We start from the raw sequence: 27,769 nt of genomic DNA on the forward strand, positions 1-27,769 counted from the left end.
TTTTGTGTCTATCCAGGCGTCCACATGTACGGGTGCACGGTCCAGCTGACACTGTGACAGCACTGGCCCAGTGCAGTGGCAGTCAGGGCGGCAGTGTAGTGAGTACACATGTAATATTTAACATGTATTACATAATTGGCATACAGAGCAGAGACTTATGGGACTATTTCCAACTCCAAACTGCGTGTGCGTATCTACGTAGTATTTCGGAGATTATTGATTTCCTTGTCTACTAGTATATCAACGTTTTGACTTGAATATATTTCCCCTAACTTTATAGAAAGAATAGCGATAGGGCGTACTTATATTGATGCAGGATTCATGCGATATAAAAACAACAATGATTATCTATTTTTAATAATAGAGCAATAATACGTGTCCCTATGGGCCTACGCTCGTTTAAAGGGGAACGCCACTCAAGGAAATAAAGACATTTTCATAAACTATATGTTCTGGAGAGTCATTTCATAATATTACATCATCTACAATTATTTGCGATTTCAGGGGAACATCAAATTGATCTTGTGCATTTATATCTTTGCTATGGGCATGGCACTGAGTAACGGTCAGTACAAAACACAGGTAAAGGCCAGGTTCCAGGAACGGTGAAAGTCCAGTGATGGCATACGCATGGTTGTCATGCGATTGTAAACATGAATTCCCAAATTTATGAACGATATCAAAATTATCACCACAGAGGGTGCAGTTTTACTTGTATATAATGGAAAAAGACCTCTCACAGCAAGATATGGAATGGTATTTGGAAAATAACATAAATTAAAGTGTCATCTTGAACATTCATTTTTAAAACAGATTTGAATATATGGCTAACTTTGAAACATTCTTATCATTACACACAATGTCTCACTTGTTAAATTCTAAGGACAATTACTACACATATTATATTGCCCACTGAATAACCTTTGGCCTTTTCATTTTCAACGCGTTTACATAAACATGCATGACATCTCATCTCAACATAAAGTTAGGACCTACGGACCGGAGGGCATTAATTTTCACAATACTTTATCAATTTTTTTGCAAACTGCCAAAGGCTTACCCTCTGAGTTAGGGTGACAGAGTCACCTGCTAGATTATTATTCATCTTTGGGGATGTAATTCCCAGAACAGAAGACACTAATTATGTGGTGATTTTGAAAACAAAGATAACTGATGGCAAATTGCTGCGAAAAAATAACCTAACAACTAATAAAAAATCTACACCAAATATAAAGACGGATTCTCATCTTTGGATCTGAATGTGAATAAAAAAATATTCAGGCTTTATCTGTTCTGGCCTGGCCTGGCCTGGCCTGTACCTGGGTTTTGTACCGACCCATAGTTGATTTTCCGGTTCCAAGACGCATTGCGCGAGAGGACGTCGCTTATGTTGTTAGATTTAGTCTTGTTTTGTCTTTATTACATTTGAAATAACATTTCATCAGGAAATGATGGTAAGACACGTTGACCTCTTTAATTATGGGTGATTTTATAGAACAGAGACTGAACGCCATCGATGACAGAGTGGGATTTTACGGGTGAATCCAGGGTACCGTCATGTGACACCCCCCCCCCCCCCCGCGTACAGAATACATGGCATTGTATGGAGAGACTCGCAGTGCATCTTGGAACCGGCAACAGGTCTATTGAGTTGAGTAACGTATTTTTACTATCTCCCATGATGCAATAGCCAATACCTATATACTATAACTACATTATTAGCATATTTTTGCTAACTTTTGTGTATTTCTGTCGGCTTTTACGTAAATGAAGATCAATGACAATATGATAAACTTCGGGTTAAAATTCGTTGATTTGTTGACCAATTTGTTGGGAAATTATACAAGTTCGACTTGCTCACATAGTACCCTAGGACTCAGTGCACATGCGTAAACCAGCTACTGGGATTGCTACCGTCAGGAGTGAAAGTAGTCTCGCTCCCAGACTCGTGACTATCGTCCCTAATCTTTGTATGTATGCCGAGCGGCTTTGCCGAGAGAAGAGGGACTAAAGTCCCTCACTTCTCGCGGCTTCGCCGCTCAGGGCGCACTTATTGCGCCTTACAAAGCTAAAGGGACGATAGTCACGAGTCTGGCAGCGAGACTAGCGTGACAGGTACATGTATAAAGTCCATTTCTAAAGTAGGTGACGTTGACCAGTGCATGAAGTTTAATTGAAGGAACAATTGTGCGATCGTGTATAAGTAATCAAAATACCACTTTTATGTTATGTGGGTAAATTTCGATTCTCTCCCATTGTTCTATTTTGTTGGGTTCAATTTGTGTAAACTTACAATTTACATGTACAAATGTACTTTGTTTTGACGTCTATATAGCTCTCCGAGCTCCAGCGTCTATGGTTTAACTTTTAGTAGTGCATAACTTTGAACCTACGTACGCGACAACCAGCATTGGTGCTTGCACATCAACAGTACAGATACAGATACAGATACAGATACAGATACAGATACATCTGTATTGCAACACGTACTTGGTGTATGTGTTTCAGCCAAATGAGCCACAACATGATTGGCGCTAGCTGTTGAACTGTGACCTACATATTTCATATTTATGTTTACAGACCGCGAGGGACGAAGGATATAGCGCATCACAGCGCATCGACATATCATTACTACAAAAATGGGCTACTTTCCCGGGGTCTAGACGTTTCAAGCGATCTAGCGAGATATTCCCAGACTTTTTGTTTCTAAAATTTCCAACGTGGAATTGATATCGATGTGCCATGTCGTATTCCATTGTCAATGTCATACGTTTAATATTTCAAAAAATATATATATATTCACGCTCGAAATCTGTAGTCCGTATCGTACCCGTCATTTGGCCAGTGTAGCCATTTTGACATATGGTAGGACCCGGATAGTATATCCCTGGTACAGGCGACATTACCCTCAAGATCTGATTGTTACAATATGTCATAGTAATAATACCAGGGTAATACCATGTACCATCAGATGTACCATTGACCTGAGATCCAAAGAACGCCCCCAACGGTTAAAAAGTCATGCTTATGGTTCTTTGTTTTCAGTATAATAATATGTCTGCGTCACAACTTAGCACAGGTATGAAAGTGGCCATATGGATGAGGATTGAGAATTTATTTTGGATTTTAAATTTATAAAACAATTTTACCCTGGCTTTCCACTTGAAAAATCAATGTGAAACATCATTGACAAAGTCTGTTTGTAAATCAATAAATTGCAAAAAGCTAAAAAAATGTGTAAAATGTTTGTTGTTTGTTCATTTTAAAATCCAAAATAATACCCAATCCTCATCTATATGGCCACTTTAATACTATATTATGGTTGACTTCATTTAAACGTTAGCTTTAACACTTGAGTGTTTTTTGTACTTTTCGTACTTTCATATGTGACGATAGTACTATCAAAAGGTGTTACTAAAGTGTCAGTTTTAACTAATCCTTGCTCATTCATATGTACTTGTATTCTTTGTTTATTTTTCTGTTACCTCATATTTTAATTATGTGTGTTAATTTTCAGACAAACTGTCTCATGTTTTATTTTATATACTTAAAATCGTAAATGAACAAAAAAAAGCCTGCATTTATTTGATTAAAGTGTTTACAGTTACAGAACACCATATTGCAGTATTAAATAAAGTTCCAACCATTTTGCATATTATCAATGCAAGAGGGCACCCAAAATTTTGCAAATCATGCAAATTAAGGGCTAAAATTTGACCATGACTGCTGATCATATGGCAGTGAATGAAGCTGTTAACTCTACATGACTGCTTATTCTTTGTTATATTTTCCAGCAAAATGACTGTAGGAGTACTAGTAGCCATCTTCATTGGTTTTCTTGGAGTTCTTTATCTTCTTCGGTAAGAATTCATATGTCCATATGGCAAACTTCAAATCCACCAGTCAACAATGTCTGGAGGGGTAACTGCCTTGTCCAGGCCAATGTCCCTAGTCCTTCGTTCCCAAAGGAAGGCAAGATCTGATAAGGAACTACATACTGCATCTTGACAAGTACTGCTGAGGCTTCAAGAGGTGTGAAGTTCCAAATATATTCCCAAAAATCCTTGCCCAAGTGTACTGCAGGCTACTTTTATTAAAAGACAGCTTTACCCATTTTAAAACTCTAACTTTAAGAGGTTGTGTCACTATGTACTAGGATTGGTGATTTATTTTTGAGGGGGGTCTCTTAAGTATAACTAAGATAAAATGAACTTCACTTTGTTCCCCTTTAACCATGCATTTTAATATTCAAGCTTGAATTTATCGTTAACAGGAAGTACTTCAGAGGTGGTGTTTGTACCAGTACAGCAAGACTAGATGGAAAAACAATTATCGTTACAGGTGCTAATACTGGAATTGGTAAAGAAACGGCAAGGGATCTGGCAAAGAGAGGTTGGACTACCAATTTGTATTTATGAAAACACTACACCTGTTAACATATATTGTACAATTGCAGTCACTGGTATTTTCAATGCAAGTACATGTACATGTATATAAATGATGACATGGTTATCCAGATGATCATAAGATTAACTCTATTCAAACTATGAATGTCTTGATTGAAGTGCTAGAAATTATCAATTCTTAGATTGTAGTACCACTTTAATTGAAGTAAATACAGCTGGAATCTGTTAAGTGCTTGAATTTAGCCTAGCTACAAACATTTGCATAAATTGTTCTACTTGTGCATTGGATGTCATTTCTTGATTAGTAAATAAATTAATACTTTAAAACTTGTGTGACTTACAGGTGCACGTGTGATTTTGGCTTGTAGAGATCTCCAGAAAGCTCACAAAGCTCTATGTGACATCAAAACAGATACTGGGAATAAAAATGTAATTGTTCGAAAACTGGACTTGGCCTCATTAGAATCAATTAGAAAGTTTGCAGAAGAAACCTTGAAAGGTATTTAAGATTCATTCGTAAGTTGAATCTTGAGGCTATGGCTGCAAATCTTCAGATATTCTTGAAAACCTCATATTTGTCATAGTGCTTATTTGGAATGTATGTGTATGATGGAAGAAAGAAGCTAGTAAATTGTATACTGATATAACTGTGTGAATAGTGCCCACAAGTCTAGCAAGTGTGAAAGAATGGAACTCATTTCTCAAATGTCTGTCTGTCTGTCTGTCTGTCTGTCTGTCTGTCTGTCTGTCTGTCTGTCTGTCTGTCTCTCTCTCTGTCAGTCTGTCTGTCTGTCTGTCTGTCTGTCTGTCTCTGTCTGTCTGTCTGTCTGTCTCTCTCTCTCTCTCTCTCTCTCTCACACACACATATATCCATATTCCTCTTAGCATGTTTCTTCTCTTCTCATTTTTTAAATCATTTTTTTATTTATTTCAACTCAGAGGAAGAAAGACTGGATATTTTAATCAACAATGCAGGTGTGTATGGCCATTCATATGCAAAGACTTGTGATGGATTTGAAATGCATTTTGGAGTCAACCATCTTGGTAAGCCAATGAACCCCCTCAATGTCAAATACTCATCATTTCTAGAATTCAGTAGACAGCATGCTTTGGAGTCCATTTACTGTATTTTTCATAACACTTATCATATCTTGTTCCTTGCTGATCAAGAATACCACTGTAGATGAAACTGACAACATGTATGGTGTTTACAGGTCATTTCCTCCTTACAAATATACTATTGGATTTACTGAAGAAATCAGCACCCAGTCGCATCGTAGTTGTTGGTGCAAGACTCCATGAATTTGGGACAATTAAATTTGATGACATCAACAGTGAGAAAAGTTACAATAGACTGGGAGCATACAATGATAGCAAACTGGCAAACAATCTTTTCACTCGAGAACTAAGCAAGAAACTTGTAGGTATGTATAGTCCTACAACTCACTCATTAATATGATTTACTATGATTTACTATGATCGCCATGGAAGAAACCATGGCAAGACAGGGAAGGAAGCCTTAAAGGCTTAGATAATCCCTCTTTTTGTTCTTATGCTGATCAAGTCTAATTTTAAAGTCACACAAAGTCTTGGCTTGAATTACGTATTCAGTTCTTATCTTAGTTCTAAAGATAATCCCGGTAACTATCGTCCAATTTCTGTTCTGCCTCTATTAAGCAAAGTATTTGAAAAAATAGTAAACAATAGATTAATCAGTTTCCTGGAAAAGTATAATTTGTAGTATAAGCACCAATATGGTTTTCGGGAGAAACATAGTCCACAGTTATCCCTTATCAATTTGGTTAACAACCTACTCGAGCAAATCGACTATGGAAATGCTACCATTGGTATATTTATAGATTTCAAAAAAGCATTTGACACTATTAACCATGATGCTTTACTCTCTAAACTCCATCACTATGGAGTGAGAGGCAACCCGCTAAGATGGTTTTCCAGTTATCTAAATTATAGATCACAATTCGTAACTGCAGATGCAGTAAGCTCAGAAAGGATGCCTGTTACCTGTGGGGTGCCTCAAGGATCGACACTTGGCCCAACGTTATTTTTGGTTTACATAAACGACCTCCCATACTCCTCCAACTTCTTTGATTTTCGATTATTTGCAGACGATTCAAATTTGTTCCACTCGTTCACAGAAAGAGTAAATAATATAGCCCTCCTCACAGTAAATCGTCACCTTAAGGATGTAACAGATTGGTGCGATGCAAATAAGCTAACTATCAACACTGATAAGACAAATTATATTCTTTTTCATGGCAAACGCAAACCTGTTATTAAGCAAGGTGCTATAAATGTCAATGGTCACATGATAACAGAGGGTGAAAAAGCATCCTTTGTAGGCGTGACCTTTGATAAGCATCTCACTTGGGAATTTCACATTGAAGAGGTAACAAATTGTATACGTAAGAAAGCTGGAATTCTGTTTAAATTAAGGCATTTTGTTCCACAACATATTTTGTTGTTACTGTATAAATCTTTTATCCAACCTAACCTAACTTACGGTCTAGAAGTATGGGCAAGTACCTTCCCAACTTACCTTCAGCCCATTTTAAAAACACAGAAAATGTGTCTTCGTTGCATTACATTTTCTGGCTTCAGGGAACCATCGTCACCTCTATTTGAATGTTTAAATATTCTCAATATTTTTAAACTTCACCAACTTGGTATATTAAGTTTTATTTATGATCTGTACAATGGTAATCTTCCACATACTCTAGGCAATTATTTTCAGACTGTTAGCCATAGCCAAAATACCAGGTTTAAGCTCCAACAAAACTTAGTAATTCCAAACACACATACAGCTGCTGGTCAATTTGCAATATCATTTGAAGGCGTTAAATTATGGAACAATTTACCTACGGAAATTAAATGCTTAAAATCGAAACACCTGTTTCGAAATTCTTTAAAGCTATACTTGAAATACAATACATGTACATAGTAAGTCACTGATATTTACTCCCCTCCACCGTTGCAGAGTCTGTTTTAAATACACAACAATTTCTTTAGAATTTGCCCTTTAACTGTTAATATTAACATATAATTTGAGGAGGAACCAAACTCGATTAGCAGAAAGCTATTTTTTTGGTCTCCTAAATTGCCAAAATTTATAAATAAGCTGCCATGAATTATATATATTTATTGATATTTTTTCTTTATTTTGTTGGCAATAAAGATTGATTGAGGTAAATCATTCCAATGAGATATAGTCTGTTGAGTGATGAAATACTTCCTGATGTCCAATCTGACCATGGATTTGGCAAGTTTGAGAGAAATGTCCTATGGTTCTGCTCGAGGGAATATGAGTGAACAGTTTATCTGTAGTAACTTTGTCAAAACCTTTCATATGTATAGTCGAGTCCTAGAACTCACTCAGATAGAATATTGGAAGTGTGTATAGTCCTGGAACTAACTCAGATAGAACTTGAGGTATGTATATATTTGTAGAACTCACTCAGATAGAAACTTGGAGGTATGTCAAGTCCTAGAACTCACTCAGATAGAAACTTGGAGGTATGTCAAGCCCTAGAACTCACTCAGATAGAAACTTGGAGGTATGTCAAGTCCTAGAACTCACTCAGGTAGAAACTTGGAGGTATGTCAAGCCCTAGAACTCACTCAGATAGAAACTTGGAGGTATGTCAAGTCCTAGAACTCACTCAGATAGAAACTTGGAGGTATGTCAAGTCCTAGAACTCACTCAGATAGAAACTTGGAGGTATGTCAAGCCCTAGAACTCACTCAGATAGAAACTTGGAGGTATGTCAAGTCCTAGAACTCACTCAGATAGAAACTTGGAGGTATGTCAAGTCCTAGAACTCACTCAGATAGAAACTTGGAGGTGTGTATAGTCCTAGAACTCACTCAGATAGAAACTTTGAGGTGTGTGTAGTCCTAGAACTCATGACCTCTCAACTGCTAATCCTGAGCTCTCACCACTACACTATAGTAAACTGATTGTAAATTATATTTTACTTGTAAAGTAACAGATTGTGATTTATTTTGATTTGTAGGTACAGGTGTGACAGTAAACTGCCTCCATCCCGGGGTGATACAGACAGAGCTTGTTCGACATTTACCATTTGTTCAGTGGCTACAGTTCTTTTTTTATCCTGTTGTATGGTTACTATTCAAAACCTTGGTAGATGGTGCACAAACAACTATACATTGTGCTGTGGCAGAACAGCTGGAAACAACATCAGGTCTATATTTCAGGTATAGAAATAGCGCCAATGGCATTATAGCACAACTGTACATTTTTAAGAAATGTTTATCCACATGATGATTATCCAGTTGCCTATCCAGCCCTGTTGTTATCTTTGCAATATACGCGATCATTTGGCTGTTGCTATAGGCATGGTCTTGTTGCTAGGCATATTTGCATATGCTTTTTGAATGTTTGTTCACTTGTCTAAGAATCCAGTGAAATACACCATTGTTTGGCTTTGGCAAAGGCGTGGTCGTGGTTGCTAGGGATATTTGAATACATGTTTGAATGTTTACTCACTTGCCTACCAGATGATTTTGCTATTTCTGACATTTGGTTGTTGCTAAGGGCGTGATCATGGTTGCTAGGGCAATTGTGTCAACGTGTTTGGAACAAACTTGCAGAATAACACTTCTAGACGCATATCACCAAATTTCAGTCTTATTGACCAAGCACTTTTTGAAATTGTTTGACCAAAATTCACATTTTTACACCTAATTTGCATGTAGCTGATGAGATCATTATGTGCTTAATATTTCTTCATCTATACACCCACAGATGCATCCCTTTTAAATTTCAGCCCAATCTGCCGAGTAGTTTTGGAAGTAAAGATTTTTGACCAAAAAGACACATTTTGAGCCCTAATTTGCATGTTACTGATGAAATCATCGTGTCATGAACAATTCTTAAATTTAACACCCAAGAACATTCCCTCTAAATTTCAGACCAATCTGCCCAGTAGTTTTTGAGTTTAAGTTTTTTGACCAAAAATGACATTTTTTTTGACCCAAATCACACACCTATGATGCGATCATTTTGTTTTGAACAATATCCTAACTAGACACCAAACATAATGTCCCCACCAAATACCAAGGCAATCGGTCTGATGGCGGTTTTTGAATTTAAGTTGTCCACACATGCACAGACAGACAGACGGACAGACAGACACTGCACCATACCTACAGCACTACTGAACCTTAATAGTTCAGTTGTGCTAAAAAGTAACTTTTGAGTCTTCATTAATGTGCACACAAGTCAGATACAGTTCATCTCAAAATTTTAGTTTGTAGATTCCTCTAACCAAAGAATTCAAACCTTCTCCCAATTGTTTGTACTTGTATTTCAAAACTGTCAGTAAAAGTGAAAATAACCATGACTGTAACTCTGTATTATCAGTTATGAATTACCTTAGAAGGCTGCATGGCATCATATGTTGTATGTCATTGTAACTTCTTAATAACTCATTCCAGTCAGCTTTGTTGAAGGTCAAAGAAGTTTGTTCAAGGAAAAAAAAAGTCTGAAGTTTTCTTTAAAATGTAACCTGCAATTTTGAATGACTTGTAAATAAGGTAATTAAATCTGCCATGCACTGACCTTCTAATTTAACAACTCATATCTGAGTGACTTTCCTTCACAGTGACTGTGCTGTGTGTGAACCTCATGCCAAGGCCAAGGATGATGATGTTGCTAAGCAACTGTGGGATCTCAGTGCAGAGATGGTTGGCTTGAAAGAAAACTGATGTTTATACAATGTCTGCTGAGATCATGTGGGAAATGCTTTTTGCAATCAATATTTGAAAATATATTTCAAACATATAATATAGAGATGAAGATAACATTTTGAACATACATTCAGTTGTTTCCAATTGGCTGTTTTGTTACTTTCTAGCCTTGTTTTATAATTCAGTGATACAATATCTAGTGTTAGACTGAATGTGCTCTATTTCTTCTGCATATTCTTCAGTTGACAATGTCAGAAAAGCATATTGATGTATCATGAAAAATGGTAATAAAAGAGAAAGATATTCTTGATACTACATTTAATGCAATTGAGCACTGTAGCCATATACAAACTTTAAATAAAGTTTGGCCTTTCACAATCATTCGTAGCCACCAAGTACAAACCTATAGCTAAATATTAAATGTACTGTATACCTTTACAACATGGCAGTGGTATATTCTGGTGGCGGTTTTTGTTTTGTTTTCCTTGCTTGTATTGAATAAAAGAATAATCCTTTGCTTCATTACTTGTCTGTTATGATAATGTACCCATCTCAGTTTGCTGATTTCCACCGTGTCCATGAAACGTGCTTGTTACAGAGCCACTTGAATCAATCTACACACACACACACACACACACACATACATATACACACACACATACATACACACACACACACACACATTATACATGTATATGATATTCTGTTGAGTTAATCGTTTTGCGAACAGTGCATAAATAAATAAATAAATAAATATTTGTAGCTCTGTCACCGTTCTAAGAGCGTCGAGGAGAACCCACGTCACTTTCTGTACTGGTGTGGTTCTATATTGTTTTAATTGTGACAAACTTTCCGGCTTTCGTGTTTTTTGCTGTCAACATCAATGTTTGTACATGTCTCCGATTGTTTGCATCCTTGAAGTTATTATCATATGTATTAATGAGCTCAACGTTGTATATAGTTACTCTTCGTCCATCCAGTTGTTGAAAGCTGCGTCGCCAATTAATCGCACAGATCTTCTCACAATCATACATTACTCTCATTACTGTCAATTTTGTAGATTTTCTTTCCTATCTCGTTCTCAAGAAATCTTTACTTTTGAAGGCATTTGTCAAACATCTGTCAAATTTGCCAAGATAATGCCAATATATAAGAATTAACTGGCAGCATCGGTGTTTGGTGTGGAAAGCTACAGTAGATCCATGTCAATTCTGTCCCTTCTCAGCTGTTATCATTTTTTTAAAAGTACGGATATCAGATTCAAAGAAGTAAAAAAAATAGCAAAAAATCTTGAATCGCCTTATAATAAATTACGCCCTATAAGAGCTTAGGTCTAGTCTAGGCGAAGTTCCATCTGTGGTGTCATTTCGAATTTAGTTGATGAAATCATGGATGTATTTAGGGGAGATAATACATCCATATGGTCATTAACACAAAATATTACAAGGAAATAGATCGAGGCCTACATGTGTGACTACCTACGTCGCAATATACGCGAATTCGACAGCACAAAACGTGAAGGCAGGAAAGTTTGCCACAACGGAAACGATATCGTACTCCGGTAACCTCACACCACCAAACTTTGGTGGCCGCTAAGCTGTAAACTAATCCTGAGAACTTGACAAAAGTTTCACGCATAGTCACATGATATGTGTCGTAAGTCACCTGATCTAAAAGTCACATGACAAGATTATTTGAAAACATGGCTGCTTCGCCAGCCCACGAACATTTGTACAAGATATTAGTTATAGGCGAGTTTGGAGTTGGTAAGTGTGGGATTCTTAAATATTTGCATGAATTTCAAAGTTTGGTCTGCTACTGATTATCAAACATGAATTGCAAGGTGTAGACCATTTGCAAATGTGTGCTGTCGTTTGTCTACCCATACGATACGAACGTCCACAGCTGCTAGCTGTACACACTGGGGATTTCCTCTGACCATAGTCCTGCTTGCATACGGAGTAATCCGGGACTCGATTCTGACAATTGTCCTTCCTACAGAGTCAAGTCAGCAATATAGACTCGTGCACCGCCTGTAAGCAGGACTACTCTGACCATTGATCTATTATTGATACATGCTCTGACTCAGTAGTCACAGAACTACTTAAAGCATACTACACATGGACGTCTATGACCAAGCTTACTTTTCCTTTTCTTGTTTCTTTCAGGAAAGGTATGTGTATCTTCAGATTGTTGATGTGGTAAATATGGAACAAGAATAAAAGAAAAGTGGACTGACATGACAGTACAATAGATCTTAAACATAATCGAGCTCGGGAGTTATGATTGTGGGTGTGTGAGTGGTTGGATAGGATTGAACAACAACTTATAGTACCAAATCTATCATCTGTCATGAGTTGCCAAATATATTGCTACGTATTTATTGGGTCATTCAATTTTCATAAATATGGACATTTATTACAGAATAGTGATTCACAATGAATTGTATCATATACAAAAAGTGAAAATGTGATGTTTTTACTTAGTGTCATTATGGCTGGGTTGCTTGAATGATGTTGGTATTTAAATTCATTTTAAAATCAATCAACTGTAAAAATGTAAATGCTATCAAAGTCATTTATATTTACTTGTATAATTGACTTTTTCAAAAGTGTGTATAAACCCTTCAAAAATTATATGTACATGTTTATTATTATGAATCAGTAATTCAATTTGTAGAACAATCAGTTTCCACTACATAGAGTACAGAAGCTCTGCACAGTAGTGTATCATAAAATAAATCTGAAAATTCTCTTGTTACAAAAGCAATAAAACTATGACTTAGCCCAAATAGTGTTTGTACTTACTTTTACATTGGGTTTTCCATAAATGTTGATTTATAACATCTGCAGTAGAGTCTGTGGTCTGTTATCTTATATCCATGGTAACAAGTATGTTTTATTACTATTAAATGTTGACATTTGTAGGAATGACTAATGAATAAATGACAGAGAGATACAATGGAAAGCACTATTGGGAGTGAAACTTGATTGAAAGCTTTGAAGGGTGCAGTAAAACTTTATAGCTGTGATTCTAGTATACATAGTTTAGAGGCTATAGTTGTGGCATGGAATCTCATCGAAGCCATAGAATAGCCTCTAGACAGTAGTATGCCTGGGGTTGGAGGATAGTTTTGACATTAGTATTTGTACCTGGGATACCAGTGACAGGAAGTGACTGTACGGTATACCACATGATAGCAGATATTTGAAACTTCATTATTTCCTGTTATTGATAAAGCGTGGTACTACTGTACTATTTATAACTATTTTTTTCACTTCATTTTATAAAATTTGTATTATATTTCTTTGCACAGACATCAATCATTAGGAGATATACAGAAGGTAAGTTACAAACAAAATTTCTTAAGAAGAAATAACAATAGTGATTTTTAAAATATTTTTTTGTTCTAATCACACTATTTTGAATGAATGAATGAATGAATAAATGAATGAATGAATGAATGAATGAATGAATGAATGAATGAATGAATGAATGAATGAATGAATGAATGATAGGGTAATTTCATTTTGCATGAGTATAGCCTAGTCTAGAGACTATCCATGGCTTTAAATCCCTTCTTATCTCTAGCTCTGTAGTCTGGATGTCAATGTAGTCTTTTACCTGAAAGAGATATCTTAAAATTGTATGAAGGATAGCACTAGCCTAAACTCAATGAAGTCCTGAGATTAAATTTCATATCCAAATGAAGCCACACACACAATCATTAACATTGTGTCGTAAAATGTTACTCAAATTCTACCCAATGATATGTTAGTGTTTATATGGTCAGTTACACATTGTCCAAATATGGTATATTTGTCAGCTCAGGATGCTACTTATACATTGTTTACATTGTTCTAACTGAGTTTTGGGGTTTACTCATTTACATAATGTCCAAATATGGTATATTTGTCTGCTCAGGATGCTACTTATACATTGTTTACATTGTTCTAACTGAGTTTGGGGTTTACACATTTGCATGAACAACTTTTGGTTCATGATTTCGCATTGAGCTAGCTGGGGTGAAGATAGATCTTGAGATTTGAAGTCATGGATAGCATCTAGACTAAATGTAGCCTGAAATGCTGTAAAGGTGCACAGTCTGCACCTGAAATGACATTTTTTGACTCAAATGAACTCATTAATGGCTGTAATGTTAAGTCAGTATATGTAATGCAAACACACAAAACACGTTAAAATATATTTAGAAGCACATAATTTGACACAGACATGGGTAAATATGCACACAAGCTTACAAAGTGAGACTTGGTGTTTAGGGATTTTATTTGTACAGGAACCAAATATGTCATAATTGATTGCTATTGTATAGGTATAGATATTACTCGACATGTTTTGAATACATTTCAATACCAACAACATTAAATTTACAGACCCTTTGTGAGATCACATCTAATGGTCAGTTTAAAACCTAATAATGTAATTGTTTGTTATTACAGGTTATTTTTCACCAAATTACAAGCTCACTATTGGAGTAGATTTTGCACTCAAGTCCATAAATTGGAATGAAAACACAAAAGTTAATTTACAACTCTGGTAAGTCACTACACATGCCTTGTCTTAAACCAAAAATATGCATTTAAAGGTGTTATCAAAATTTCCTTAACAAAGTGTAAGGTTGTGAGTACTAATATTTTAACCAATGCACACAACATAAGCTTTCAACTGCAAACTGTCAGCAGTCTTGTTCACTCCATGATAGATGATGCTGTTTATGATCATGTGACCTGATTACAGAGAATGCTCCCATAAATCTTAAGGAGAAATTTACAGCCCTTATCTCTGCTAAGGTTATGTGGGCAACTCTTAATATAGATGGGCTACTTGATACCATGTTTCTGCCAATTAGACTCTCTAACGAGAACTTGGATATCTCTCCAACAGATTTGGGAGGTATGTAAGGGTACCTAAAATGATCAACTGAGACCATGAACTGAGTAATGTTTGTTGCATTTACAGTCTTTGGTAAAGTCTTCAATTGTCTCAGATCATGAACTGAGACTATTCTCAAGTAGATTTTTTTCCCATCTGAGACTGGCAAACTGAGACTGGTTTCAGATGACGATTTTTGGCGAACTGAAACTATTCTCAGGTAGACATGTTTTTGCCATCTGAGACTCTCAGTTTAATGTTTCAGGTACCCTTCAGACCCTACGAGCTGCAAACTTGTGCATGCATGTAGCAAACTTGTGACTTTTGTACGGGATGTTGCTCTGCTACCAGCATGTGACAAGCTTGCAGAGGTGATTGGAATCTTATGAAATTTTTCTTTGCCTCAAAGGCTTGCAAGTTTGCAGGGTACAGCAAGCATGTCACAAGCTTGTAGCAAAGTGACTAACACTTCACGACCAGGTTTGGAAGCATGCGTAAGCTTTGAGCAATCTTCAACTAGACCCTACAACTACAAGCTGTCTACAAGTTTGTTGCAAACTTGCACATGCAAGTAGCAAACTTGCGACTTTCATAAGGGATGTTGCTCTGCTATTCTGGCAAAATTGTACATTTAAAACAGCACGCATCATCATATGCCATACTACAAGCATGTGACAAGCCTGCAGAGGTGAGAGGAATCTTATGAAATTTTCTTTGCTCAAAGGCTTGCAAGTTTGCAGGGTTTTGCAAGCTTGCAGGGTACTGCAAGCATGTCAAAAGCATGCGGCAAAGAGACTGAAACTTCACTACCGGGTTTGCAAGCATGCGCAAGCTTGGTGCAATCTTCAACTAGACCCTACAAGCTGTCTACAAGCTTGTTGCAAACTAGCAAATGCATGTAGCAAACTCGCAATTGTCGTATGGGATGTTGATCTGACAGCATCAATTACATTGTTTTCATTTATACACTGATCAATGGAGTTTGTAACTTAGCCATCTGATTACATGTACACTGCACATTACCAACTTGGTGTCATTGAGTCATTGTCATCTCCTTTTGATAATAGTGATATGTTCTTACAATTCCATGGAAGTACATGAAAAGCAAATAACCAAACCAAAATAACATATTATATGAACACTATAATTAGTTTTCCTTGTCCAAGTTTATCAGATGGCTTGGAATTTCAGATATTCACCTTTGTTGCACAAATAAAAAATTACTTCATTATAACTATTGTTACTTCATATCAGTTTACCTTACACAAGCTTACCATACCCAGCTTTCCTTACCATTCTAGTATTACTTCATATCAGTTTACCTTACAAAAGCTTACCATACCCAACTTTCCTTACCATTCTAGTATTACTCCATATCAGTTTACCTTACAAAACTTACCATACCCAGCTTTCCTTACCATTCTAGTATTACTTCATATCAGTTTACCTTACAAAACTTACCAAACCCAGCTTTCCTTACCATTCTAGTATTACTCCATATCACTTTACCTTACAAAACTTACCATACCCAGCTTTCCTTACCATTCTAGTATTACTTCATATCAGTTTACCTTACAAAAGCTTACCATACCCAGCTTTCCTTACCATTCTAATATTACTTCATATCAGTTTACCTTACAAAAACTTACCATACCCAGCTTCCCTTACCATTCTAGTATTTGCATGGTTTTGTCACCTTTAGTGAGTTATATTTCAATAATTAAATTTGCCACTAATGATCAGAATATTTGACTCTTGTTTACAGGGACATAGCAGGTCATGAAAGGTTTGGTCACATGACAAGAGTGTATTATAAATATGCGTAAGTATACAAGTATTTAGTTCTGTTTTGCTTCATAGAAAAGTTTTGATCTTCATTATAGATATTTGCAATAACAAACGAGTATGATCTATATTGCTCAAACAATTCACTTGACAAGGACTTTGTGTAGTGTTTGTGTTCCTGGGTAAGAAGTCATTGACTTATATTCTATTTTTGTTTTATTTTTCCACAGCATTGCAGCAATAATTGTATTTGACCTATCAAGGTAAGTTTGTTGATGTATCTGCCACTAGAGGGCAGTATTCAACTGTACTGTCTAGTAAAATTGAGGCCTGAGGTTTGGGTGAAAGTGATGAAGAACAAAGAAGATGGAGAAATAAATACCTAATATAACAATAGCTGGTCTTATTATAATTTTTCAAACAAACTGGTTTATATTATTTACATAGTATTCACTGAAACGTTCATTTGTCAGATAATTTATCTCTACAATTATCAGCATAATTTAGGAAACTTCCAAATAAATCATGAGTTACTTTCCAGAATAAATGTAACAAATTAATTTTGAAGGTCACTACTGACTGATAGAATAAGAAGTGCATAAATTAATGGAGTAAAAGTAGATGTTGACCTTTTGAAAGTTGAGTCACACCACAAGAGGGCGCTATATAGTATGAAACATTTTACCAAGATGTGTATTACTTTGTTTCATCACCAATGTTTATATTCATGTCCGTAAATCCAAGGCAATAGCTTTAACCATTTTATTCAAATATTTTTTGTTACAAATTCTACAACATATGTCCAAATTATCAGACTTACTGCTGTGACTTATTTTTTTTCTTTGACTTCACAGACCTGCAACATTTGATTCAGTATTAAAGGTAAGATAATGTCTTTTATTTCTAGTTGTCAAAACACAGACTAGTCTACTTTCTGTTGTCAGCTGTTGTGTTGTTGTTGCCATGATACCAGTAACACAACAAACAGAGAAGTGTCCTAGTAACAGAGCAGGAGAAATGTTTAGTTCATAGTATGCAAATGAGTAACAGAAGCATTGTAAATAGCTGAGAAAAAGTAAATTAGATGTCATCTATTTACTGTCTTCCTGAATAGAAACATAGACAATTTATAAATACAAAGTCAATTTACAGTCATTTCGAATAGAGAGACTGAATATTCCAGTCACAGGAGTATGTTTGGGAGAGGGTGAGGGGGGACTAGTGTACTCTCTAAGGATACACAAATTTTGATGTGTGCCCACTAAGCCAATTTGATATTATTATATTAATATTCTAGTGATGACCAAACTTGGTGTTCACGTATCTCTTACTATGTGGTGACTATTGACCCAAAACAAAATTTATCTATCATTAGAGGACACACTGGCTGGGGTTAGCAGAAAACCTTTCATTCTCAATTTTAGACAGCTGATGCTGATGACATCACGTGACCCATGATTATGTACTTACGATAAGTGCAGTTTGTCTTTTTTTTGTCATTTTGTCGCTTCACTTCTATGGATGTAGTCTGGGAATTTATTTTTAAAAATATTTATCAAAAATATAAAATCAAACTACATGTACTGCAGTTTACATACAAATGACAACTTGATGTAAAAAGCACTACTTATACAAATTACTGCAGTTTACATGCAAATATCAACTTGATGTAAAAAGCACTACTTATTTAAATTACTGCAGTTTACATACAAATGACAACTTGATATAGAAAGCACCAGTATCTAACACATTCCCATTTCCAGCTGTGTTACAGGAGTTGATAATTGATACAAAGTTAAGGGGTCTTGATACAAAAATGATACAAATAAATCTAGCATACATTGTCTGCTATTGAAATGCAAACTACTTGTAGTGTTCCCTTCAATTTTGTCAAAAAAACAAACAGTAATATGCTATACTATATATATACAAGGTTATCATCTAGAAAAAAAAGCACTGTAGAAAATGTCACAACTCCTTTACTTTTTAAAAATGATAAGATTAAAAAATTCAATATTTTGTCAGAAAAAAAAACATGATGCAAGAGTGTAGTATTATTGTTTGGTCACGGATTCGAGAATAAAAATCTATACAGCTTCAAAAGAATGGATGTGCTGGTATTAGAAAATATTAAAGACAAAAATGAAATCTATCCACAAACACAGAAATACAGCAATAGATTTTTACATGTATATGTATGGGACTTATGAAAAAAAATCAGTTTTTTATTTTGCTAGGTCCAACTTGAAAGTTACAAAGCAAAACATTGGCAGTGATATGATAAAACATTTCACTAAGTATAGTTTAATTGTTCTAAATAGTCATTTACTCACAGATAGTAATAAAACTGCTAGATAATAATTATAGCTGTCAAATATAGTTGAAAATTTAGCATGTACTCCCATTACCTTTTTCTTTCCGTTTTCCTTCTACAACCACTGACCTATTTGTATGTTTGCAATAAATAATTGACAGCTACATTTGTCATAATTATTTATCCTGTAATTCCATCATACCCATGGGGTGTACCACTCTAATCTGCAGGGGCTTATCACAAAGTATGGTGTAGAGCCTGAGGGGGCTGTTCAATGTTCTAGATGTGGTCTTTCAGCTTGCATGCACGGAGCCCAAGGCGTCTGTACTCAACTCTAGTTCTCAGTAATCCACATAAGTATTCCTTCCCAGAGGACGAACACAAATCTTAATTGTCGTGATTTGTAATCTATTGGGTACAATGGGAGGTCACTCTGTGTATCTGCAGGCAGGTCCATGTCCCTGAGATTGCATTAACATTTTGTCATCTGGTATTACCAGCCTGGGGTATGCACACTGAAATCTTACTAAGACATCCATCCAGGGAGTTGAAAATTATATTCCTGATAGAGAAAGCTGCACGTAGCTGCAGGAAATTCCCTTTTAATACTTTATGGCATTTATCCAGATTTCAGCTTGTCTTGCATCAAATAGACGAGGAAATGCAGACATGGATTTATCGGAGTTAAGTTCGATATCACGCATCTAAAACAAAGTCATACATGTAGCTTTTTGATACCACTTATCTACAAAAGTCAGTGTTCTTTCTTAATGCTGTATTTTTTAAAGAAAATCTCTACCTCTACCTAGAAAGATATGTCAAACTCTGAATAATTGACATGTTTTGCATTTTTTTTTTGCCTGAATTTAGAATTTCATCTGCCCTTTCTGTTCTAGTATTAAAATTCTAAACTATATCTATTTTCAGGTATCACATGATTTGAATAGCTTTAACTTTTTTTTATCACCACTATCTTCTAGTTATACCTCAGACCACTAAAAGAGTTCTTGTAGTGGTCTTAGCTTAATAAACATGATGTTATATTTCAGTGAAACAATGAATAAACATGTTGTGCTTTGTAGCAAGGTAATAAAACATCTTATATGCCTGTTGCGCTCTTTCTCTGTATGTAGATTATTGGGATGTACTGTAGGAGGGTAATAATGACCTCTGTTATGCTCCTAAGCACTCAGTGTCCATATATGGAATATTGGGGCATTACATAGCAGGGTAATAATGTCTTGTATCATGTCATTTCCACCCTTTGTCCATATATGGAATATTGGGGCATTACATAGCAGGGTAATAATGTCTTATATCATGTCATTTCCACTCTTTGTCCATATATGGAATATTGGGGCATTACATAGCAGGGTAATAATGTTGTATATCATGTCATTTCCACCCTTTGTCCATATATGGAATATTGGGGCATTTCATAGCAGGGTAATAATGTCTTATATCATGTCATTTCCACCCTTTGTCCATATATGGAATATTGGGGCATTACATAGCAGGGTAATAATGTTGTATATCATGTCATTTCCACCCTTTGTCCATATATGGAATATTGGGGCATTACATAGCAGGGTAATAATGTCTTATATCATGTCATTTCCACCCTTTGTCCATATATGGAATATTGGGGCATTACATAGCAGGGTAATAATGCCTTACATCATGTCATTTCCACTCTTTGTCCATATATGGAATATTGGGGCATTACATAGCAGGGTAATAATGTCTTATATCATGTCATTTCCACCCTTTGTCCATATATGGAATATTGGGGCATTACATAGCAGGGTAATAATGTTGTATATCATGTCATTTCCACCCTTTGTCTATATATGGAATATTGGGGCATTACATAGCAGGGTAATAATGTCTTATATCATGTCATTTCCACCCTTTGTCCATATATGGAATATTGGGGCATTACATAGCAGGGTAATAATGTCTTATATCATGTCATTTCCACCCTTTGTCCATATATGGAATATTGGGGCATTACATAGCAGGGTAATAATGTCTTATATCATGTCATTTCCACCCTTTGTCCATATATGGAATATTGGGGCATTACATAGCAGGGTAATAATGTTGTAGAAGTATTGGTATCACAATGATATCTACAAACACTTTTTATGCAAAACCAGAAATGGAAGATTTATTCCTGATGGCCTGAAAGTTTGTTATTTTTTAGAAACTTTGAAAGCGGATTGCATTGGATGACTATAAAGCCAATTTATGGTACAGTAGTTGGAAAGATGTAATTAGTATTTTTTTACAAAATATTTCTATTTGAAAGACGTGGTTAATCATCCAGTCCATAAAAGGACAAACAAGAATTTTTTAGAAATTGAAATTGAAATTGGTTTCTAACAAAATAACATACAAATTAGAAGTAAACATTAACATCAAAAAAGAAAACGAATTGTCGGTGAGAGACTAGAAAATAGTTTTGAGAAAACTATTCAAGGCTAGTCACTTGATTTCAACTGAATGTCAATTGCATATCATACTGTGGTGACTGTAGTTGTTCAAAATAAATAACATTACATACAAAACCAGAAACTTTTAAAGAAAAAACAACAACAACCAAAACCAAAACAACAACAACAACAACAACAGATGTTTATGATATTAATAACACTAATAAACACACTACGGTGATAGGATCGTACCACGACAAGTGAAAATAAACAAAATAATTGTTACAGCAAATGCCATAAAATGATCATCAAATAACCAATGTACCTTAATATTTACTTAGAATCCAGTGCTTACATTCTGTTTTAAACCTAGCCCTGCTACTAGGAATACTAGTACTTCTGATATCATTTGATATTTTATTCCATAACGAAGGACCGGCAAACTGATGTGAAGATTGGCCCAGTCGGCTATTATATTTGGGACATATTATATTTTTGAAACTCTAGCATATGATATAGGGGGTAGTTATACAGGGATTCATGATAAAATAATGTGTGGAGATCCGTTGCTGAAATGTGACAAATTAAAATGGAATCAATTTGAGGATGGAGGTTAAAGAGGAGGGGAGGGAATAAATATATGACAGGATAAAAAGTGAGGCAAGATTTGAGTCGAATTCTTATAATACACCAAAGTTAGTTCCAAGTGACTGTTTACACCAAAGTTAGTTCCAAGTGACTTTGTTTACACCAAAAAGTTAGTTCCAAGTGACTTTGTTTACACCAAAGTTAGTTCCAAGTGACTTTGTTTACACCAAAGTTAGTTCCAAGTGACTTTGTTTACACCAAAGTTAGTTCCAAAGTTTGTTTTGAATAGAATATGACCTGAAGGTGTTTACACTGTACGTCACACTTTGGTGACCTTAGAGAACTCACAGTGCAAATTATAATAGTACGACGTGAGAGAATCTACACAGTTTGATGACCTAAGGGCAGTAAGACTGGAATTTTCATTAAGATGACCTCGGGGCATTTCAGCCAACCTTTATAATTATATGTCATTGGGGTAGTATCAATGGAATAGAATAGTATGGCTTGAGGGCATGCATGTAGAATTTGAAATCAGATATAACTTGAGGGACCTCATGACTGATTATATACCAGTAGTGGTATGTCCCAAGGGTGTTCAACTGGGACTATAAAATTAAAGTAAATGATGGAATTTTTTTAGTATGACCTGAGGATATTTGTACTGACCTTTAGGCAATATACAATGGAATTTGTAGTAGGACAAACTGAAGACATACTCCGAGTCTCCATGGAATACATGAATAAATGATGATCTGTAATCAGCAAAGGGAATGACTGATATTTACTAAAGAAACTCAAAAGTAAGAAAGTCCTTGGGGTGCAGAGAGAGAAGAGAGATAGTCAGCAACATAATTGGCTGATCTGAATGCATCATTAAATATGTAGTAGGAAGACTTGCAGACATCTCTTGCAAAGAATTTGTCAGCCTTGGGCCTAGTGCAAGCATTTGAAAACAGGGTGATAGTACAACTTACAATGCAATGATGCAATGATGTTTTGTTATCTTATGTTAAATAGTTTAGTGTCCTATGTGGGACTTATCAATTTATAAATTCAGTTCTTGGTACGGTATACACAGAAATAGCCACATCCAGCAGCCCCCTTGGCTTATAAGACATAAAGTATACCAAATCAAATAAATAAATAAATAGTTGTCACATGTTTCAATTGTATATGGTGTGTTTTCTGTGACTAAAAGCCTCATGTAGAAAGTTGGTGATGATCAATGCGAAATTTTGTAGAGGTTGAAAAACAGAAAAATTGTTATGAAATGTTGTCATCTATCATGTATATTCATAGCACCAAAGTTTGGGGCTAAAATTGTAGTATTCATGTTCAGCTTTTAAATTTTGCCAATTTTTGTAATTGTTTATATATTTATTTACTTTTTTCCAGTGGTATAATGACGTGAATCAAAAAGTTATGCTTGCAAATGGACAGCCAGTACCAGTGTTACTTTTAGCCAACAAGGTTAGTTTTTTAAAACCTGGTGTACTTTGAGTCTGGATCTATCAATGTGATGACAACAAACGTTTTTGTGTAGCTTGTCATACTTTCATAAAAGTAGATGTAAATTAGTATAAATAGATTGTGTCAAGCCATATTATAGTCAGCCAGGACTGGGATGAAGAAGTTCAGAATAAACATATTGTGATTAAATAACTTGTGAAGTCTAAATGTGGATCTCTATAGACAAAATGTAATAGTTAACATAACTTAAATAGCCTTATTCTTGGGAATTTTCTAAAACTTTTCTCATTACGGCAGAAATTTGTGCATGAAATAATAATAGAAAAAGGTTGCAATTAAAGAAGAAACAGAAGAAAATATGAAACAATATTAAATATTAGTATGTTCCCTTAGAGAGTTTTAAATTATAATTTTAGCAGATTTTGAAGATTTTGAATGGTTCTGAAATTTCTTTACCAAAGGCGTTAGAGTTTCTCTTTCTACCTGCCTCTAATACCTGGCAGAAATGCAAATTAATTTTCTTTGGATTGGTTATGAAATAAAACTATGTTGCCATAAATAATTAAATGATCATGAAAGGTAAACTTGTGAGATATTGTGAAAATCTAAAAAAGAAAGATAGAATTATTCTATGTTGTTTTCTTTCAGGCTTATTAGAGGGTGTCATGTATAACTTTTATGTCATGTACTAAAAAAATAGATTTTGGAATGATTGAAATTTTGATTACATTGTAAAACTTGCAGCCACTATGTACAAAACAAATTCATTATGGAACTCAAACTATGGGTATTTCTTCCCACTGTCTATGGGTATTAAAACAGGACTCCTGAAGATAAATGTTCTCTCACTATTGTAAATACATATCATAATGGAATCAAATGCTGAAAAATGGTTTTGCAAAGAAGTTTACAACAGTTCAACATTCGATGTAGAGCCACCAAAATATCCATTTATCATCGAAGTACTTACTTTTCAATACTTTGAAAACATCTTTCACGTAGCCAAAGGAATTATGTCTTACTTAAAGTGTTAATTCTTTAGCTGGAGAATCTAAATCTACAGGAAGAAATTTGCTTATTGTGATTAGTTACTGACATTTAGAATATTTTCCGTACATGCTTGCAGTGATGTTAATGATGTCAGTGGGAGGTTATTTGTTTTACAATACTTTCCTCCAGCCATGTTGTAAATTTCATCATCTGTTCCATCGTAATGATGTTGATGCCTGCAGCTGTAAGAAAGGAAAACAGAGATCAGACCAAGTTGTGTTGTGCACCAAATTTAGCTTCAGAAACATGTATATGTATATTATGTCAAATATTTTCATGATTGATGTATCAACTTTTATAGTTCTGTTTCATTTTTATGGCTTTTAGCGCAATTTTTGTATAATTCTTGTAATGGCGCAATGAGATTTTTTGAATTTTTTACCATGTTTTATCCAACAGGGCTGTTCAAATCATAAAGAAAAAACAGTTTGTATATTGTTAAAAAAACTAAATGTTCTCCTGAAATTGCATGCCGATTTTATGAAATACATGTATAGGATACTGTACATTGTGGGAAATTTTGCCCTGAGCACAATTTTTGCCTGAGCACAAATTTCTCCTCACATATATATAAAGCTCAAAAAAGGTGAGGAATTTGATGAAGAGGTGATATTTATCGAACTTTGAAGTAAAAAAATGTTGATGATGTTATCTGTCAGTAATTTCTATAAAACCCATTTTTGACCTGTAGTGTGACCTTGAAGACGTGATGGTAGATGATCAATCCCTAGATGCCTTCTGTAGAGAAAATAAATTTGTTGGTTGGTTTGCAACTTCAGCAAAAGAAGATAAAAATATTAGTGAGTACTTTCATTCAGTTTCCAAAATGTGTTGTAATTGTTTTTCCATTTTTTTCTCTCTGCAGTTTTAGCTGTTGCCATCAAATTGGGCATGGCACATTTTATGATTTGTTTATATTTTCACATGTTTTACTAAGAATACTCACTTTGTGAAGGAGGTTGACAAACATCTGACAAGTATATGTTACTGACAATACTAATCACAATAAATATTTGTAAAATATGATATCCTTCTTGCATCAAGTATTATAGGGTTGCTGGTATAGAACATAACAGAATACAATCCACTAATGTCTATATGTGTTCATATGTTTACAGATGAAGCCATGGTGTTTTTAGTACAAAATGTTCTTCATCTGACCACCGAAGGCACCAGACAAGAAGAGTGCATCATGTTGCCATCAAATGCATACCCAGATGAACAAGATCCAGAAGATAGTGAAAGAAAAAGTTCATGTTGTCTTAATTCATAGAATGTAGACTGGGACATTGATCCACTACTACGGCAATCTACAGTATAGGGACATGTAATCTTGTTTTGATAGTAAATGAATAATGTTGCTAAGTATGAGTATACCATGCATGAGCCATTTAGAACAAAAAATATGGAATATATACTCTGGTCATTCTACATCATAACAATGCACATATTATGTCACAACAAAGTGTGTCTACATCACTGGTTCTGCTGTGTTTGAAATATTAGTCAAAATGTTCAAAATTGCCATTACTTTCCTCGATTTGTCTTTGATATTACTGGCACTGGTATAAATATGTTATTCTCCAATATTTTTCATCATTCAAATGGAAAATACTTGTGACCTCGGCTATCGACTCAGTGACAAAGACCCCTTTTTGGTCACTTGTATTTTCCTTGGCTGAACAAAGAAAAATATTGGTGAATAACATCTACGTATAAACTATGTGTCCTCCCCCTCTGTACACACAAAAGTAAAAGAGATGAAACCATGTGAATTGTCTGGTAAAATTCTTAACTAGGACAGACCATTTGCCTCCAAATAAAATATTCAAACAAGCAATGATGTAGAATGAATAAATTTCTGCTACAAATAGTGCTAAGTAAGAGTTCTAAAATTGAAAATGTATTTAGCAAATTTCCACCATTTCTAGGTTGGTACCTACTACTCTGTATGCAAATCATGGTGATAGCAGTGTGCTGATTGGCCAAGATGAAGACTTATGACATAAACTGACCAAAAGTGTACGGTGATCATTTTTACATGAAATAGTATTTGCATACAGAGTAGTTGGCAACGTACTTTTGACTCGGTACTTCCCATTCTCTTTATACTGGCAGACTTGCTAATTTATGTTATTTCATTTATCCACACAAACAAGATGGAGTAAAAGTATAGCAATATTATTTGTATTTGTATCATAATTTATCTATCTATACAAGCAAGATTACGTGTCCCTGTGATGTACGGTATCTTTGTTTTTATAACAGTATTCATATAAACACACTTGTTTGTATTACAGAACTTTCATGGTTGTTGTGTGTCATGCAGTATAGGACAATATTAACAGCTAGACATAAGAAATAACATCAAAGGGTTATTGGAAGAATGTCAACAGCAGCTAAGACTGACTTTAAGATGTATCGACATACACTGTTTGTTTTTGTCAAATCAAACTTCAAAATGCTTCGCATCAGTTTTGTGTGCACATTATATCAGCATAGACCACCACATTTTATAATGTAACAAATATATTTATCATGCTTCTATAGAAAATATAAATAAGTGCTATTGTAGTAACCCTGTATTGGTATTTCCCATGCTCAAAATATGTCTGTGCAACTCTGGAACACCAAACCATTTGAAAAGTAGACATTTTTAACATTAACATTAAAATGTAAACATCGTACGGGGTGGGGTGGGGTATGTATCAGTATGTTTGAGTACAAAAATGACTAGAATCGTTGACTAGTTTCACATTATAACATTCACATACTTTAATACTGAGCATACTAGATTCACATTACATAATGCTACACATATAGGACCCCCTCTCACTTTGCATGAAGATGATGTGGGGTGGGGGTGGGGGTTGTTGTTGTTGTTGTTGTTACACTATTCCAGTTTAACAGGGTAGACAAGATAGAAAGAGACATTTTACAAAATATGATTACACAACATAGCCAATAATCATCATTACAATATTCTAGAATCATGTATTTTATTGAGAATTATGAACGATATTTGAATTATGTGTATTTTATATTTGGATAAAGAAGAAGAGAAATGGTAGTAAATGTGCTAGTTTCCCACCTTCATA

General features: G+C 35.0%; 2 protein-coding genes across 6 annotated transcripts; both read left to right on the plus strand.

Annotated features, from left to right (window-relative positions):
* Positions 1 to 1,909: 1,909 nt before the first annotated feature.
* On the plus strand, positions 1,910 to 10,595 carry LOC144452311 (retinol dehydrogenase 12-like). Of its 5 annotated transcripts, none has more exons than XM_078143407.1 (8): positions 1,910 to 2,230; positions 3,795 to 3,860; positions 4,274 to 4,392; positions 4,750 to 4,905; positions 5,346 to 5,450; positions 5,621 to 5,830; positions 8,438 to 8,639; positions 10,049 to 10,595. In XM_078143407.1, exons 2-8 carry the CDS (start codon positions 3,799 to 3,801, stop codon positions 10,149 to 10,151), a joined length of 957 nt encoding a protein of 318 aa, XP_077999533.1. In that variant the 5' UTR covers positions 1,910 to 2,230; positions 3,795 to 3,798; the 3' UTR covers positions 10,152 to 10,595. The 5 variants fall into 5 exon arrangements, with proteins under 5 accessions (XP_077999533.1, XP_077999518.1, XP_077999525.1 ...); XM_078143392.1 differs by having other exon boundaries at positions 1,910 to 2,141; XM_078143399.1 differs by having other exon boundaries at positions 1,910 to 2,115.
* A 3,771-nt stretch (positions 10,596 to 14,366) lies between these two features.
* LOC144446597 (ras-related protein Rab-32B-like) lies at positions 14,367 to 26,135 on the plus strand. The gene is made up of 8 exons (XM_078136402.1): positions 14,367 to 14,370; positions 14,594 to 14,690; positions 16,792 to 16,848; positions 17,042 to 17,074; positions 17,666 to 17,693; positions 23,547 to 23,621; positions 25,363 to 25,471; positions 25,790 to 26,135. The coding sequence occupies exons 1-8, from the start codon at positions 14,367 to 14,369 to the stop codon at positions 25,942 to 25,944; spliced, it is 558 nt and encodes a 185-aa protein (XP_077992528.1). The 3' UTR covers positions 25,945 to 26,135.
* The last annotated feature ends 1,634 nt before the right edge of the window (positions 26,136 to 27,769 follow it).

This window comes from Glandiceps talaboti, chromosome 2 (genome assembly GCF_964340395.1).
Source record: "Glandiceps talaboti chromosome 2, keGlaTala1.1, whole genome shotgun sequence".
Taxonomy (NCBI): Eukaryota; Metazoa; Hemichordata; class Enteropneusta; family Spengelidae; genus Glandiceps; species Glandiceps talaboti.